The sequence below is a fragment of the Spizellomyces punctatus genome, assembly GCF_000182565.1.
Source record: "Spizellomyces punctatus DAOM BR117 chromosome Unknown supercont1.19, whole genome shotgun sequence".
Lineage (NCBI taxonomy): Eukaryota > Fungi > Chytridiomycota > Chytridiomycetes > Spizellomycetales > Spizellomycetaceae > Spizellomyces > Spizellomyces punctatus.
In genome coordinates, this window is record NW_015971555.1 from 171,816 (window position 1) to 188,096 (window position 16,281).

Here is a 16,281-nt window from a genome sequence, read left to right on the forward strand (position 1 = left end):
CCGACTCACAGAACTGAATGTCCTGCAACCCTGACTTTCCGTTTAACTTCATTCCAGAGCGCCCAAACCCATTCCATTGGAGTATCACAGGGCACACAACAAACAAACACAACATAGAGTAAGCGATCGTCCCAATTCGGGGCACTACTAGCGTCAGCGAGTCCCACGGTAACTGCAAATTGAGCGATTCCTTCAACGGTAAGGAGATCCATCGTCTCGGAAGGGGATGTACATGTGAAAGAGGTACCAAAGTGTGGGCCGCGAGTATAGGACGTGTAGTCGTAGCATTTGAGTTTAACAGATAGCCACATCCCAGTGCGTGTCTTCACGAGAAAAAGTAGGTGAGATGCTTTCATCTGGCAACATCAATACCACTTGAGGAGCGCTCACCTCTCCACGGATTTCTCCACAAACATCATCCTCCCTTCCCGCATAGGCCCTATACCAATCGTCAAAAATAGGTGTCCGCTTCCAGCTGCCACCCTTCCATTCAATCCTTTGAAATGCGTCAAAATATCTTTGCTCTATCCCCTTTAACGGGTAATGCAGAGTCTGGCATCTTTTGAGCAGTGCGTGCTTGTCGTGGAGGATGTTCGTACATTGAACGTCCAAGTCGGTCAGCACGGCGAGTATTGAGTGCCGGGATAGATGGGCCAGAAGCGCACGGAGAATGGGGAGCGCCGGATGTAAGGTGGCAATGTATGACTCGTGCTAGACTTCGAAACCGACTTATTAGAGAAGTCCTCGAGTCTACTACATCGAGAAGCAAGGACAAACCTCGTCCAAAAACCTCTCGTTCAGACAACCACTTGTATCACCTTTCGTCCACTTCTCCACCATGTCGCCTTGCAAACACGGATGGGTATCCACTAATTCCCGCCCATCGGTCCCGTCAAGCAGGCCTTCCCAAAATGTTCGCACAGTTCCCTTCCATCCCAACCGGTTAAAGTACTCTGTCAGGGCCACCACTACGCCCTTGGCAATCTTTGCTTGATACTTAGTGACTTCCATTATTTGAACTTGAGCGGTATTGGGAGGGAGGTCAAGCATGGCGCAGAGAGATGCTGGAACGTCCATGTAGAGATGGGTACTGTAGATGGTTTGCCAGCTAGAGCCCATTGGGTATCGAACCGTCCACGACAAAAATATGATGGGAAGTACTGATGAAGTAGTGGTAGGCGGGATGAGACTGAGAATCGCCTTCTCCTTTTCACTAAGATAGCCTTTCCAAAGCGTTTCTAAATAGGGGCGAAGACATGACCTCTATACAGTAAAACATAAGATACATATGTATTTCCATCATCATAAACTACTTGCATCGTCCATAAACAAACCCGTTCTGTGTCGTCGACCCAATCGAGATCCGCCCGAACACCTTTGATCGCCCCTCTCAACCACTCCACGCCCTTCTGCTCGTTCCTCTGTATCATTGCCGCATCCAATCTTCTCTTAACAATCGTCTTCACCCGAGAACCAATGTAAGCACAGAGTTCTCTATTCGCCTTACCAAGTGTGAAGAGGTCGTGAACCGGAAGATGGGTTAATATTTCATCGATAATTTCGATGGGAAGCGTGCATGGGTGAACAAATGGGGAAGACATCTCTGCGGCGGGCTTGGGCTGGCTGAGAAGGTCAATCAGCTACAGTGTAAGTCGCGAGACACAGCCGATTACTTAATCTCGACGCGCCACTTTAGAATTTCTACACTATAGAACCTATATCCAATCTACCAGTATCGATTCATGATGGCTAGGGCTCCTATTCGACCCAAAAAGCCTGCTGCATTCGCCTGAGTAGTAAAAAATATTAATTTATGCTGCCAAGAAAACACAGTGAACACCAAAACTTACCGGAATTAATCGCAGCAGCGCTGGCGTGGTTCCTCTGAACAAAGCACCTACACCCTCCTGGCGTAGAATGCGAATTGCCGCGTCGGAAAAGCCGTTATAGGTACCAGGTGGGGATGACTGGATGCGAGATTTTATCACGTCTGGAGGCTGCAGAACGAGGTGAATAGAGCAATTCTGCGAGTAAAAAAAGATATGACGGATAAACTTACAATCGCCAATGCCCATAGCGATCCACCTCCAAGAACTGACAAAGAGGGAGTTTAGGTTCACGCACGCGTTACGGAGGCAGGCATTGATTATACCTGCAGTAAGCACAGCTATATAAAGATCTCGAGGATTCTTTTCTTCACCTGCCACCGCCCGATGGACAACCTCATATGCCACAAAATACGCCGCAAATCCAGGCACATCCCTAGCCAACGTTGCCCACGTCCCTCTATAAAGAGCTCTCAGTCCACCTTCACGAAGGAGTTCTCTGGTCGCGTTCCATATCCCGTATGTACGCTGATATTTCTGTGTAGGTGCGTGATGGTCTTGTGTTTGCATTGTAACCTTGATCTGTTCGGTTGGGACCGTGACGATACTCGAAGGGATAGCGGCCAAAGCACCTGCAAAGGCCGATTGGGAGACGCTCAATTCTGGTAAAGATGTTGACGACGGCGCATACATCAAGTGACAACCAATATCATACGCCTAATGAAGTCGAGCATGATGAGGGCTCTTCCATGCTAGTGCAGCACTTGTGCTTCATCACCACATTATTACCCAGAATCTCAACGCATACCGCGGTGTGACACCAAGTAGTGGAGATCCCATGCCTCTGTAAAGCCCCCTAAACCCATGTCTTTGGATGGTTGTCTTGAAGCAGGCGGTCATTGACAAGTCCGTACGACATTTTTGCGTTTGCAACCGGACCTTGATCGTGTCGAACGGATGCTAGAAAGCGTATTTCAATTCTTCATCAGATAAAGGGTCGTATTCGAGAACTTCATACAACTCGATAGACCAAAACATACACCTGCAACGACGGTTGCGGCGCCCGCTACAGCGCCAGATATAACACTCTTTGCTTGATCATATAATGCACCATCATGCTGCGTGTGATGTTCTTCATCGTTTTGTGAGCGGAATGAGGGCACAGATATCAAGTCCTGAAAGTTGTTGTACATGCTCGCAGGAAGATGGGCGACTGCGAGATAGACCAGCGGCCTTTTGGCTTACTTGAGTCAGTTACGTCACAACTTTTGTTGCCATGTCAACATGCACATGCCTCTTGCTGGTAGTTATCATAAAATGTACAAAATAACCAAATGTAAACCATACTTCAACCTAATTGGAAGATGATTTAAATTAAGTATAATATACAGACATGGTAAGTGATATCAAGTGTGTGGTTACTTTTCACATAAAGAGGAACGTCAGCTGGGTTCGAAAGGACCTTGTAGATTGCAAGGTTTATGAAAATAATTGGGTGAAATGCAAGAATTGTGCGTAAGGATCCCACCTTCGCAGCGTAGCTTATTCATTTAGGGTTATGAGCTTACGCCGATAATCTATAGTTATTCATCACAGAGCGTGATAAATTTGGTGATACTATCCGCCCGTATATCACTTGCACAATTATTATTTTAGGCAAGACTGTAATTCTTGTAGAACTTTAAGCCTGTGTTTTTGCAGTAGATCCTTAGAGTATTTCTTGGTACGGTAGTTGTGCATTGTTAGCTTCTGGATTTCTACTATCTTTAGGTTACCACCCTTTTATTTTACAATAGTTGGAACATCAATGCCACGTTTGAAAAAGAATCGTATCAAAGAAAAATTGGAACTAACATTTTGTATGCTCAGGAAAATGTACAGTATGTTAAACAAAGCAATGTCATGGAAGAGCCACTCTAGTTCTTTACAACGGAATGTTGCCGTGTTTCTTCTTGGGGTTCTCCCTCTGCTTTGTTTTCAACATCTTTAGGTCCTCAACAATGCGGCGACGAGTCGTAGAAGGAAGAATAACGTCGTCGAGAAAACCGCGCTGGGCGGCGGGGAGCGGGTTTGCAAACTTGGCCACGTCTAGGGGGATGAACTTTAGAAACCGGCAATATCAACATCAAACAGTCAAGCCTACGTACATTCAGCCTCCGCTTGTGCTGGGTAACAAGAGAAAAGTCTATTAGCAGTGAATTCATCAATGAATCATATCCCGACAATATACGCACTCTTATCTTTGACATTTCTGAAAATAATCTCAACGGCGCCCTTCGCGCCCATGACAGCAATCTCTCCACTGGGCCAGGAGTAGTTCAAATCCCCTCTTAAATGCTTGGAACTGAAACACAATCACATCAGCATACACAATAGGTTACTGGAAAAAGAAAACTGTCACCTCATGACATCGTAGGCGCCACCGTATGCTTTTCGTGTAATAATTGTAATCTTGGGAACAGTCGCCTCAGCATAGGCATAGAGAAGTTTCGCCCCGTTACGGATAATGCCACCGTGCTCCTGGGCAGTTCCTGGCAGAAAGCCGGGCACATCGACGAAAGTCAACAGAGGTATATTGAAAGCGTCGCAGAATCGAACCCAACGGGCGGCCTTCACGGAGGCATTGATGTCTAATACACCAGACGATACCAAAGGCTGGTTCGCAATGATAGACACCGTCTGCCCTCCCATACGGGCAAATCCGATCACAATATTCTTCGCAAAATCAGGCATTATCTCGTAGAAGGTTCCGTCATCCACTATTCGACCAATAACATCCTTCATATCATAAGCCTTGCTCGAGTCAACAGGAATGATAGTGTCGAGAGCTGCATCCGCGCGGTTGATGTTGTCCTCAGTCGGTCGGACTGGGACGTCATGACGATTAGACAAAGGTAGAAAATCTACGAATTCTCTCAGTCGCGACAGAGCTTCAATATCATTGTCAAAGGCAAGATGGGCGACACCAGATTTTGTGGTGTGCGGCTTGGCACCACCAAGCTCTTCTTGGGTCACGTTTTCGTTTGTTACGGCCTTGACGACTTCAGGGCCCGTAACGAACAAGTAAGACGTGTCGCGTACCATAAAAGTGAAGTCCGTAAGGGCAGGGGAGTAGACGGCTCCTCCAGCGCACGGACCCATGATAAGCGAAATCTGCGGGACAACACCCGACGCCAGCACATTGCGCTGGAAAATGTCCGCATAACCACCGAGCGAGTCGACACCTTCTTGAATACGAGCACCGCCAGAGTCGTTCAAGCCAATTACAGGGGCGCCGACCATCAAAGCCTGATCCATGATCTTGCAAATTTTTTGGGCATGCATTTTTGACAAACTTCCTCCAAACGCTGTGAAATCTTGGCTGAAGACGTAGACCAGACGTCCATTGATTGTGCCGTGACCCGTCACTACACCATCTCCCGTTATCTATTTCAGAATTGAGGATTCAATAGGGAGCGCACAAGAGATGGCGTACTGGTCGCAGCACTACCTTCTGTTTCTCCATCCCAAAGTCCACACACTGATGCTCAACAAAAGTGTCGTATTCGCGGAAGGAACCATTATCCAAAAGGAGGTCAATTCGCTCCCGGGCCGTTAGTTTCCCCTGTAGAGAGACGAGGTCCAAAACCAGAGTTAGTGACAAGTTCACGGGTCCAGTCAAGTGTGACTGCTTATTACCTTTGCATGCTGGGTATCTATCCTCTTTTGCCCCCCGCCAAGTCTTGCTTCAGCGCGTTTCTCCTCCATCTTGCGAATCATGGCCTATTTTCCTGTTAGCATTCGCAGCGGGTGTGCTAATGCGTTGTCCGATGGAACATACCGTTTCGCCTGACGTGACAGTTGCGGCCGCAGCTGTAGCCAGAGTGCGTGCCTGCATAACCGTGGCCCTTCCAACGCCAAAGAGATTTCGGGCTCCATACTGTGTGGCTCGCAGGCTTGCCCGCGAAATAGTGGCCATGTTGAGATGCATCTTGTAGATCGCAATAATACGCAGTAATGGGGAATTCGGGATAATGCAGAGGAAGGTCACTTATCGGAAACCTACGGGAGCCTTCTTGAACACAGTCCGATACAAAGTAGCTCTGTAGTAGGCGTCCACCTCTTGGCGTACACCAACTGTGTCCTCCACCACTTTGCTTGGTTTGTCGTTGCCGTCCGCTCGGCTTACAGCACCAATGCGACTGTGCCACAAAACTACACACAGTCACAGTGAACAGTTCCGTTGTCAATGGCAACTGTCTGATTCAACAGTTCACGATTTAATTTGAAGTTGGTCCCAGCCTCGCGATCAACCAAATACTGCCACCATGGCCATGAAGCTAACTCCGACAACCAAGAAGGTCTTGGTCGATGGTATGCTTGCAAAGACTTGAGGAGCATTCTTCTGTCGCTTAGGGTGGAGTGGAATAGTTTTGGATAGAAGTCGCTGATCTCTCGGTTGTTCCGCACTAGTGTCCATATTTGCGTTATCGCAAGTGGTGCTATACTTTGGGTAATTAACTGGTTAGCTACTCTTAATTTTGGTCTCTCTTATAACTTTATATATATACCATAGCGTCAAATGGGTCCTTTCTTCACTGGATCCTTTCAAGAAGAAGAAGGAGGAGGCAAAGGCAAAGAGCAACCGAGTGCTTGGGAAGCTGGGTGTATGTTGACTGCGGCGCACTATGCATGACGGAGACGTGCAATTCTTGAGCTGACTCCGATTACTAGATCCGCGACCTTAAGTTGACAGAACATGAGGAAATTATTGCCGCAGAAGTTGTATACCCTGAAGACATACCTGTCCGCTTCACAGGTTGGTATTCAACCTCGTGGCAATTTCATTACTGGCTTATTGAGTGTCTATCATTCAGATATTGGCGGATTGGATAATATTGTCAAGTCATTGAAGGAGTCCGTAATCTACCCATTATGTTATCCACAGCTGTTCAGTTCGGCATCAGGGTTACTGGGAGCCCCGAAAGGAGTGTTGCTCCACGGACCACCAGGTAACCTCTTCCTTTCCGAGCTAATAGCGATATGATGGATCTTAACTTGCGCCTTACGTAGGGTGTGGCAAGACAATGCTAGCCAAGGCGCTTGCAAAGGAGTCAGGGGCAACATTTATCAACCTTCACGTATCTACCTTGATGGAGAAATGGGTATGACGTCCATACTCTCGATGGAATACTGCAAATTTTCTAGATTCACTGATCTTTCCTTATTAGTTTGGCGAATCGCAAAAGCTGGTGTCAGCAGTTTTCACACTTGCTCATAAACTGCAACCGTGCATCATTTTCATTGATGAGATTGACTCATTCCTGCGGGAACGGAAGAGCCAAGATCACGAAGTGACAGCGATGATGAAGGCAGAGTTTATGACGTATGTGATCATATACTACTTTTGAGCGAGAAAGAAGCCTAGAATGAAACCAGTCTTGTCTAGGTTATGGGACGGTCTTGCCACGGGAGACATGCGTGTGTTGGTAAGCATCATAAGGATGACATTAATACGTGGGGACTGTGTGGCCGAACCTTATACCGCCATTTCAGGTCCTAGGGGCAACAAATAGACCGGGTGACATTGATCAAGCGATTCTTAGAAGGATGCCAAAACGCTTTGAAATCAAACTACCTGACGCAGAGCAGCGTAAACGAGTTCTCAGTCTGGTACGTAACGTTGATGTGGTCATTGTCATGTGCCATATTGAACCTAAGTTTCGTTCAGCTTTTGCGTGGAGCCAATCTGGAACCTGGCTTTGACTTGAGAGAGTTGGTTATTAGAACAGCGGGATATTCTGGAAGTGATCTAAAAGAGCTATGTCGAAATGCAGCAATGATGCCTGTTCGGGAAGCAATTCGAGAGTATGATGGAATGTTACATGAGGTGGACATTAGTGTACGTCGAAATGCTACGGTGGATCCTCTTCACAATTCTCATCTGCCTTCACTCTGTAGGAGGTACATATTCGACCACTGAAGATTGATGATTTCTTTACTTTGAATGGCATGCATGTTGGGGATGGAACATTAGCAGAAGTTGTTGACCTGGATTGATAGCTTATTGTACTGGTTTTGGTGTCCTCTAGTTGTTGGCTCATACTTCTCCTTTACTTATATAGAATGATTTGTATAGTAATGTTTATTTTCATGCTTTGAAAAACATGCTCAATTTGATGTTTTCGCCTGATTTGCCCAACCTTGAGCCAAGTCACCGGGCCGGTTCTTGTTGTATGCGCACAACACGGGCAAGTGGACACCAAGCTGCCAAGCTTTTGGGACTTACTTTCCTTGTTTTTCCGATACAAGGCTTTTGACTTGCATCTGGCGTGGGGTGTTGGAAAGGGCACCGCTAACAAGAAACGATCGCGCGTCTTTGGCTGCATCAAGTTGCATTGGGACTTTGCACCCACCAACCCGAATCTACCTGTAACATTTGCATTTTGCGCCACTAGTTATTGTATATATCCGGTAAGGGCTGCGAGCTTGCACAAAGGAGATAAGGAGAAGCCACCACAGGAGACTTGGTAGGCAATTGAAGGCGGCTTATTGAACCTATTTGTCTCAATTCCAGCTATGCTTGGCCAACTGCGTTCCCACTTGCAACACACCCTGTCGCCTTCGACACCTAGGGCTCTTTGGGCACAATGCACGCTCCACAGCAGACGAACATCTATGAGGGCTCTTGCTACGTCTACGGATTATGGAAAGGTAATCTGCATTTTGCGTGGCGGCCATTAAGCAAGCTGGGCCTGACGAGTTACTCGTGCTGGGAACAGACTTTTGACAAGATCCTGATTGCCAACCGTGGTGAAATTGCCTGTCGTGTCATCAAAACAGGTCTGAGGGGCGCTTAGTGAGGATGTTGTGGGGACGTTTACTGATGCGGCTGGATTGGTTTATTTTAGCCAGAAAAATGGGCATCAAGACTGTTGCGATTTACTCGGACGCTGATGCAAACTCGCTCCACGTGCGAATGGCCGATGAGGCTGTACATGTCGTAAGTCGTCTCTGTTTATGCTCGTAACGGTTACATGCCAGCTGAGCAAAAGTAAATCAGGGACCACCGGCCACAAGCAAGAGTTACCTGAACATTCCAAATATCATTGGGGCCATCAAACAAACTGGGGCACAAGCTGTTCATCCAGGTATGTTCGCGCACCGCGGTACATTGTAGCATCCTGAATGAGAAGCATGACAGTGTGCCCACACCAGGATACGGTTTTCTGTCCGAAAACAGTCACTTTGTGCATGCTCTCGATGAAATCGGCTGCACGTTCATTGGACCCAACGAAAAGGCCATGGCTGCCATGGGGGACAAGATTCAGAGTAAGATTTTTGCCCACGAAGCCAGGGTGAGCACCATTCCTGGATTCAATGGTGTTGTGCAGAATGCGGACCATGCGGTTGAAATTGGTAAGATAGATGATTTAGGTGGCATTTGTCCGATTCGGTGTGATGACTTCTGAACCTTCTAGCGAAATCTATCGGATACCCTGTGATGATTAAGGTATGTTATGGAATTGACTAATACATTCGGAGCTCATTTAGGACTGACCTTGACTATCTGTCACCTTGTCCAGGCTTCAGCAGGCGGTGGTGGGAAAGGAATGCGAATCGCTTGGTAGGGCTTTACATGGGTCAATGTTCTCCTTCCGCAATTTTATTGATTCGAATTTTGTTGTCCAAAGGAACGACCAAGAAGCTCGCGATGCGTTCAAAATTTCTTCCTCGGAAGCATTGTCTAGCTTTGGAGATGACCGATTGCTGGTGGAAAAGTTTGTTGAGCATCCGCGTCATATTGAGATTCAGTTGATTGGAGACAAGCACGGCAACGTGGTAAGTCAAGGCATCAAGCCCATTTCACATGTAACTCTCTATTTATTTATATATGTGCTGGTCAGATATATTTGCCGGAGCGTGAATGTTCCATTCAGCGACGTAATCAGAAGGTCATTGAAGAGGCACCTAGTGTTCATATTGACCAAGCCACCCGGAAAGCCATGGGAGAACAGGCTGTTGCTCTCGCGAAAGCTGTAGGATACTATTCTGCCGGTGGGTTGCTATAAAGAAAGGAGGGTCTGTAGTTGCATTTGGTCATTAACCGTCTCACTGATTGGGGGAAATGCAGGGACTTGCGAATTTCTGGTGGATCCAAAACGGAACTTTTACTTCCTTGAGATGAATACTCGATTGCAGGTGTACGTTCTAGTCTTTGCTGAGAACTTGGAGTTAACCTGCGGTCTCAACTGATTGGATTTCCTCAGGGAGCACCCGATTACCGAATACATTACCGGTTTGGATCTTGTCGAGCAGATGATTCGGGTGGCTGCGGGTCAGCAACTCGGCTTCAAGCAATCTGATGTTAAAATCAACGGATGGGCCTTTGAGTCTCGAGTGTATGCTGAGGATCCCGAGAAATACCTTCCCTCTATCGGAACCCTCAACAAGTACATTGAACCAAAGGGGAAAGGAGATGAAGTTCGTTGTGATTCAGGAATCATTGAAGGGTCTGAAATCTCGATTTACTATGATCCGCTGATCTGCAAACTGTGCACACATGGAGCGACTCGAGATGAGGCCATGAAAAATATGGAGAAGGCACTGGACGAGTATGTGATCAAAGGTGGGGCCGAGTTGTCAGTGTAGGAAATACAACAGCTATGTTCATACGTGAGACTCTCCGTAGGTGTCACACACAACATTCCCTTGCTTCGCGACGTGATTAGCCATCCCCGTTTTGTACAAGGCAAGCTTTCTACAGCTTTCCTGGCCGAAGAGTATCCTAAAGGGTTCAAGGGTCACCGATTGACGGAGCAGACCCGGGAGGAACTCGTTGCCGCTGCAGCGTTGGCGCATGCGAAGCGAGACTTGCGCAACCGGACGTGGGTTAGTGGAGGAGGACCGTTGACTGAGGGTGCCCCACAGCGGGATCAGTGGGACTTGTTTGTCGGTGTTGGTGCGGACGCGCCTGTACCGGTTACGTTGAAAAGAAACGGGGATGGCTCTTTCTTGGTAGGTCATCCGAAATCGCCGCCAGCTGCGGGATTCGAGTTTATACTTGTTTTCTGTTTTAGGTGGACATTGACGGCAAACCTGTAACGATTTCTGCGGACTGGCCTTTGGAGAGTCCTATATTGAGAGCAGCTCTCAAAACCCCAGAAGGAACAAGCCGAACCGCCACACTCCAATATCTTGAGTCGCACCCTCTTGGCTATAAACTAGCCCACCATGGGACCAAATTCGACGTTGTCGTGCACACCGCACTCCAAAATGCGCTCTCAAAACATATGAAGGAGAAACCTAAGTTGGATTTGACCCGCATGATTCTCGCTCCTATGCCTGGTTCCGTCGTATCCGTTGCTGTCAAAGAAGGAGATACCGTAGCAGAAGGTGCCGAATTGGCTGTGGTTGAGGCAATGAAGATGCAGAACGTGCTGCGGGCACCTAGAGTGGGTAAAATCAGTAAAGTGTTTGTACAGGCCGGCCAGAGTGTTGCTGGGGACGAGGTTATGATCGAATTCTTTGGCGAGGAGGAGGTGAAGAAGGCAGCGTAGATTATTGCACCCATGTAGGACATGAGTCAGAATTATTACAATAAAGCACATATGAATTTACATTGCCAGGGCACCGCCATGGCGATGAGTTTCTTTGCATCTATTCCCAGTAATTACACTCTGTTCATAAATAAAGAAACCTTTTGCGACACCATTCCGCCCTGATTCAACCCTCCAAGAACAACAAATTCGAATGCGTTTACTCCATTCTCCAACCCCACCAGACAGTCAAACACCGTTGCGCCCCCCATTTTGAACGCCAACGTCTTGGTTCTCATTCCGCGGTCACCTGGAAGCATCGTTTGCGTTCCTGTAATGGTATATGATACTTGGTTAGACGATAATAGGAGAAGCCGAAGGTTTAGAGAGCGGACTTGTTGTGGGACCGTCATGGCGTGGGAGGTTTGGGTTGGAGTGGGGATCGGGAGGATCATTCGGATATGATCGTCATTTGAGACGATGCCAAGAGATGTGACGAGGGAACGGGCAGGTGTGGCGTTGGATGCTGCTTCTGGACGGTTTGAGGACGTGGGGGTCGTGGCTGTTGTCGAAGGAGCTTTACTATTTGCATTGTTCCCTTCTCCTTCGTCTCCAGATGAAATGGCTTCAACATCGATAAATGATTCTGGGTCGCCTATCCTCTCCTGTCCATTGACGAGTCTTTTCTGTTTTACTTCTTCAACTTTGGAAATCACTTCTTGCTCGGCATTCACGTTGGAACGAGCAGGTGGAATCTTGATCTTCACTTTGGTCGCGTCCGGTATCTCAGACTGCTGTTCAGAGGGATGATCGGACTGCAGCACCAATCGGACGGCAGGGAGCGCCCCCTTACGACTCTTCTTTTGCACATCACTGACAGAAGAATCCTCCGCATCCTCCTCGATGACTTTGTTATGCGCTGTACCATTTGTTTTACTGGTCTGTTGTTGAGATCGTAACTATGTTAATTTTCCATCGTGTGGTATCCGGCGCAATCATTATTGCAAATTTACCTTTGACAAAAGCTTTGTCCATCCCGGCACATCTGGATCAGCCACCATATCGAATGCTGTTTGTCCCCCAATATTCTCAAACTCTGTGTCGGCGTTGTAACTTTCCACCAGTAGCTGGCACATTTCTAGATTTCCCCCATATGCTGCCCACCCAAGCGGTTTCTGGCAGAATTTATTTGGCATCAGTATCAGGCTAACGAGAAAATGCACATATTCACACATACTGATTGATACCACGTATCTGAGAGCTCGACATCAGCACCATGGTCGATCAATTGCGTGGCAATGTCACACCGTCCAAAATAGGCGGCAGCGTGTAATGGCGCCCAGGTGAATTTTGCACCAAATAGGTTTGCTTCAGTGAGCGTGTTTACATCGAGACCTTTGGCTAGAAGTCCTTTAACGGTTTTCAAGTCATCCATTTCAATGGCCGAGATTAGTGCATCAAGATCTGCTATGAGAACATGAGTTTGCCAAATCCTCACGTAACATTTGGCCCGAGAACATATGCGCACCTTTTCCCGAATGGGCCTTCTTTGCGGTACTTTTCATGTTCTTTCTGCCAGCGTTTTCCTTTCCTTCAGCTACCTGTTGTAGCTCATCAATTAACCCCTCTTCTTTGACGTTCTCCAGCTCAGTTCTGAATCGCTGCAGCAGAAAAACAGCGTCCTTGTATATCCTTGACTGAGGTTGGTTATACTTTTTGGCATTTTCAAACACGAGTTCAACGTCTGTTCGAAATGACTGGATGGACTTGTACTTGTTATGGTCCAACCTAGCCTATGATTCCGGAAGGTTGAATGAAGAACAACGCAAAGAGAGAAATATGAAATATGTGGGCGTACCTGTATGCTATTCATGGCGATTGGCTTTGCGATAACCTCGTCATAATCCGGAAATTGAGTTCGTGGAGGAAGCTGAAGGTATGGTTCGGCTAACAGTCTTCCGCTGATAGCACCAACAAAAGGTACCCGTACTGTCAATAAAGAGGCACCAGAGTCTTCGGCAACAACAACAAAAGCCCTACCTGTCGTCTTTATAATATCGAACGACATCAAATAAGCGTCTACAGATACCCTGAATGTCTGATCCATTTGCAACTAAAGCGCCATCCACACTCGCTTCATGATCGATCTTTTGAAAAACGCCATCCTTTGTTTAACAAGCACGGAAGGAGACACTTGTAAAATTACCTCCCGCACCGACCTTGTTTCCCATTCTTGCCTTCTTCGATCTCTGCCCTGGTTCCGGTGTTGCGCCAGGTGTAACACTTCGTATTGAACGACTTTCGATTGGAGCAGGTGAAGGATCACTCAATGCGGCACGCTTTCGCTTCGTAGACATTGTGTGGGAAAAGGTGGACACGCGGGGGATAGCGTTAGGCGCGTAGAGGTTTACTCCAGTGTTGATGTTGCTAATGAGAGTGACGAGACCGTGTGTATTTATTTCAAGGGTGTGTCGGTGGAAGGATAAAACGATAGCAAGCGTCGCATGAGTCGTAATGGTCGCAAAGCCTCTGTCCCGTCTGAATTGAACAGCGCTACAATAGAGGTTCCAAGGGGGGTATACCAAACGTTGACCTTCCGACCTAACCTCTTCCCGTTCGCCAAGATGCAAGATTGTCGGTAATAACAACGATTGCGAGCCTCGGACACATATTTGGGGAGCGGGTTTGAGGATCTTGCTTTGGGGGGCATTTGTTGTGGCACAGTGATTGTGCGTATAGTGGTTTCCAAGACAACTGTAGTGGTGAAATTGAGAGGCAAATTCTCACGAGTGGGAATTTTACGCACAAATTCCCACGCAGAAGCTTTCGAGCACAAGAATGATGAAAAGTAAGGGGGGCTGGTTTGCCTCGCCTTGTGGGCGGTTTTCCCACCCAGCCATTTCTTGACAATTTAGAATTCATTTGTTTTTGGAATCTGACCTGCTGGAAAAGCAGATTGGAAAGCACGTAGAGGGTAATTTGTCACAATGGGGTTTGGTTTCTTCAAAGCGTCAAAGAGCAAAGCCCAGCCAAAACCACCAGAGACATCCTCCACGGACTTGCGAAGAAAAAATTCGAGAACGAGCGCTCCTACAAACCCTTCACCAAGGTTTCTTACGAACGCTACGCCACGAGCTCAAAGCTTTGAAGCAGGGTAATGGCCGCTGGCTAGCATATCAAATGTACTATTTGAAGCTGACTGTCTATGATATAGGCAGTACCGAACGCTTGATCCAAAAGCGGATGCATTGGATTACACGAGGACAGAGGGCATTTCAAAAGGCTTTCTGGATGATGTCATGTTTGATTTCGATTCGAGGTTGGATTTGAGTGGGAACCCGGAGACAAAGAAACCAGAGCTTGGAAGCAAGAAAGAAGGTGGGTAAAGAAACCTGGGCTTCGAGCCAAGCAGTTTATCTTCATTATCGAGCGCTTGTTAATTTCCCTACCCATAGTAGAACCGCGTTTTAAATATGAGTTGGTGCAGAAGACGATCCCAACATACACATACACACCGAAGGTCTATCGTCTGGGCACAGATAGTGCCGAAGATAAGACTGCGAGTCACGTTGACGCGTCCTCATCAACGCCTAAAAAGTCCAGCAAAGATGCAGCTAGAGATGCGGATCTCGTTTCCGGCCTTGCCGAAGCGTCATTCTTATTTCGCAAAGTCAAATCAAGCAATGAGATAAGGGAGACCCCAAGTCCTAAGGCAGCGTCTAGAGGTGAAACGGAGGCAGTAAGATTTAACAGACGAGCACGACAGAACCCGGGTAGTCGTCCAGCGGTGGCGGGGTCATTGAACCGGTCGTCGAGCAGAGGACGAGGGCGCAACAGAGCGCCTACAAAGGGAGTGTCCGGAGAGTCAAGCGGAACCGAATCTGAGGACGACAGTGATCATGTGGCTCTTGCTCCATCTCGCCATCGCTCCACCTCCCGCGCGAGACCTGTTGTCCAACAGCATTCTGACTCTAATGCAAAGAGCTTGTCTTCGACAAATCTAACCCACTTGGCACAGCCAAAGCTTTCCCCAAGTCGAATAAGAGGGAGGTCCGTTGGGCCTTTACCATCACCACCACCATCTCCCTCCGCCGGAAGTGGCCATGAACGTCCCCAGAGCCGTTCGCGATCTCGCTCGAGGATGGGACGACAGATAGTTCCATCTACTTCCGATGAGGAGGAGGACTCGGAATCAGACGACGACGTTCCACTAGCTGGTGTTCGAATGCAAGCTATTGAAAATCGACAGCATAGGGGACGCCGACGTACAGCTGCGACTCGAGCGCCATCATCGGATTCTCGGAGTCAAGCTGTCGAGTCTGCGGGACGTAGGTCGATAGATGTAACACCTGGACGCAGCAGTCGCCGTAATGCGAGCGAGCAAGCCCCGCCGCCTCCCACTGACAACCTCCTGCCATCTTCCTATACCTACTCGCAACAGCAGGCAATGGCGGCGCTAGCCCAACAGCAACAAATGTGGGTAGCGTACTACCAACAAGCGGCCGTTTATCAACAGGCAGCATACCAGCAGATGCAACAGCAACAAGTAGGTAATATACCTTCTGCTGCGCCGTACGCTTTCCCAGGTGTCATGGGACAAGGGATGATGCCGTACGGAGTATTACCGTCAGCTGTCCCTTCTGTTGCGAAGAAACGAAGCAAGAATTTATCCAAGAAGAAGTCTGGAGTGTCGCTGCGTGGTAATGAGGAGAGTGTAGTGGTAGAGGGAGCCGTAAGTGGTGATTGTGCTGCATAATCTAAGCAAGGCTTGTATAGAGATGATAGATGTGATTTAGAATTTTTGTGCGAGTGAAGTATACCTTAGAATGTAAATGTTTAAATTTTGTCACAATATGCTCTAGTAAATTGAAAGGATGGAGAATAGCATTTAGCGACTTCTGCCGTCAATGTGATCCAGTAACTGCAATTGCCCAGTG

At 47.7% G+C, this 16,281-nt stretch overlaps 6 protein-coding genes across 7 annotated transcripts; 3 read left to right on the forward strand and 3 right to left on the reverse strand.

Annotated features, from left to right (window-relative positions):
* Window positions 1–5: 5 nt before the first annotated feature.
* Window positions 6–3,019, reverse strand: SPPG_08074 (uncharacterized protein; the record flags this gene model as incomplete). The annotated part of the gene is made up of 10 exons (XM_016756227.1): window positions 6–323; window positions 391–711; window positions 778–1,263; window positions 1,335–1,623; window positions 1,731–1,789; window positions 1,851–1,997; window positions 2,060–2,094; window positions 2,153–2,543; window positions 2,616–2,786; window positions 2,867–3,019. The coding sequence occupies 10 exons, from the start codon at window positions 3,017–3,019 to the stop codon at window positions 6–8; spliced, it is 2,370 nt and encodes a 789-aa protein (XP_016604524.1).
* A 360-nt stretch (window positions 3,020–3,379) lies between these two features.
* Window positions 3,380–5,947, reverse strand: SPPG_08075 (propionyl-CoA carboxylase beta chain, mitochondrial). The gene is made up of 7 exons (XM_016756228.1): window positions 5,647–5,947; window positions 5,505–5,588; window positions 5,317–5,430; window positions 4,228–5,252; window positions 4,061–4,170; window positions 3,974–3,991; window positions 3,380–3,914 (listed from the first exon to the last, which is right to left on the reverse strand). The coding sequence occupies exons 1-7, from the start codon at window positions 5,794–5,796 to the stop codon at window positions 3,751–3,753; spliced, it is 1,665 nt and encodes a 554-aa protein (XP_016604525.1). The 5' UTR covers window positions 5,797–5,947; the 3' UTR covers window positions 3,380–3,750.
* A 163-nt stretch (window positions 5,948–6,110) lies between these two features.
* Window positions 6,111–7,998, forward strand: SPPG_08076 (uncharacterized protein). Its single transcript, XM_016756229.1, has 11 exons — window positions 6,111–6,179; window positions 6,279–6,318; window positions 6,382–6,472; window positions 6,540–6,624; window positions 6,683–6,817; window positions 6,879–6,970; window positions 7,037–7,191; window positions 7,255–7,294; window positions 7,362–7,478; window positions 7,537–7,707; window positions 7,767–7,998. The coding sequence occupies exons 1-11, from the start codon at window positions 6,134–6,136 to the stop codon at window positions 7,863–7,865; spliced, it is 1,071 nt and encodes a 356-aa protein (XP_016604526.1). The 5' UTR covers window positions 6,111–6,133; the 3' UTR covers window positions 7,866–7,998.
* A 55-nt stretch (window positions 7,999–8,053) lies between these two features.
* On the forward strand, window positions 8,054–11,512 carry SPPG_08077 (acetyl-CoA carboxylase, biotin carboxylase subunit). The gene is made up of 14 exons (XM_016756230.1): window positions 8,054–8,279; window positions 8,383–8,519; window positions 8,588–8,648; window positions 8,717–8,808; window positions 8,869–8,956; window positions 9,024–9,224; window positions 9,287–9,318; window positions 9,392–9,432; window positions 9,500–9,647; window positions 9,713–9,863; window positions 9,940–10,009; window positions 10,076–10,434; window positions 10,498–10,823; window positions 10,886–11,512. The coding sequence occupies exons 2-14, from the start codon at window positions 8,385–8,387 to the stop codon at window positions 11,363–11,365; spliced, it is 2,184 nt and encodes a 727-aa protein (XP_016604527.1). The 5' UTR covers window positions 8,054–8,279; window positions 8,383–8,384; the 3' UTR covers window positions 11,366–11,512.
* On the reverse strand, window positions 11,351–14,013 carry SPPG_08078. 2 transcript variants are annotated; one of them, XM_016756231.1, is made up of 7 exons: window positions 13,564–14,013; window positions 13,385–13,491; window positions 13,203–13,305; window positions 12,873–13,137; window positions 12,582–12,808; window positions 12,358–12,519; window positions 11,351–12,285 (listed from the first exon to the last, which is right to left on the reverse strand). In XM_016756231.1, exons 1-7 carry the CDS (start codon window positions 13,699–13,701, stop codon window positions 11,479–11,481), a joined length of 1,809 nt encoding a protein of 602 aa, XP_016604528.1. In that variant the 5' UTR covers window positions 13,702–14,013; the 3' UTR covers window positions 11,351–11,478. The 2 variants fall into 2 exon arrangements, with proteins under 2 accessions (XP_016604528.1, XP_016604529.1); XM_016756232.1 differs by having other exon boundaries at window positions 12,582–12,811.
* Window positions 14,014–14,157: 144 nt separating this feature from the next.
* SPPG_08079 (uncharacterized protein) lies at window positions 14,158–16,264 on the forward strand. The gene is made up of 3 exons (XM_016756233.1): window positions 14,158–14,498; window positions 14,559–14,722; window positions 14,800–16,264. Exons 1-3 carry the CDS (start codon window positions 14,332–14,334, stop codon window positions 16,098–16,100), a joined length of 1,632 nt encoding a protein of 543 aa, XP_016604530.1. The 5' UTR covers window positions 14,158–14,331; the 3' UTR covers window positions 16,101–16,264.
* The last annotated feature ends 17 nt before the right edge of the window (window positions 16,265–16,281 follow it).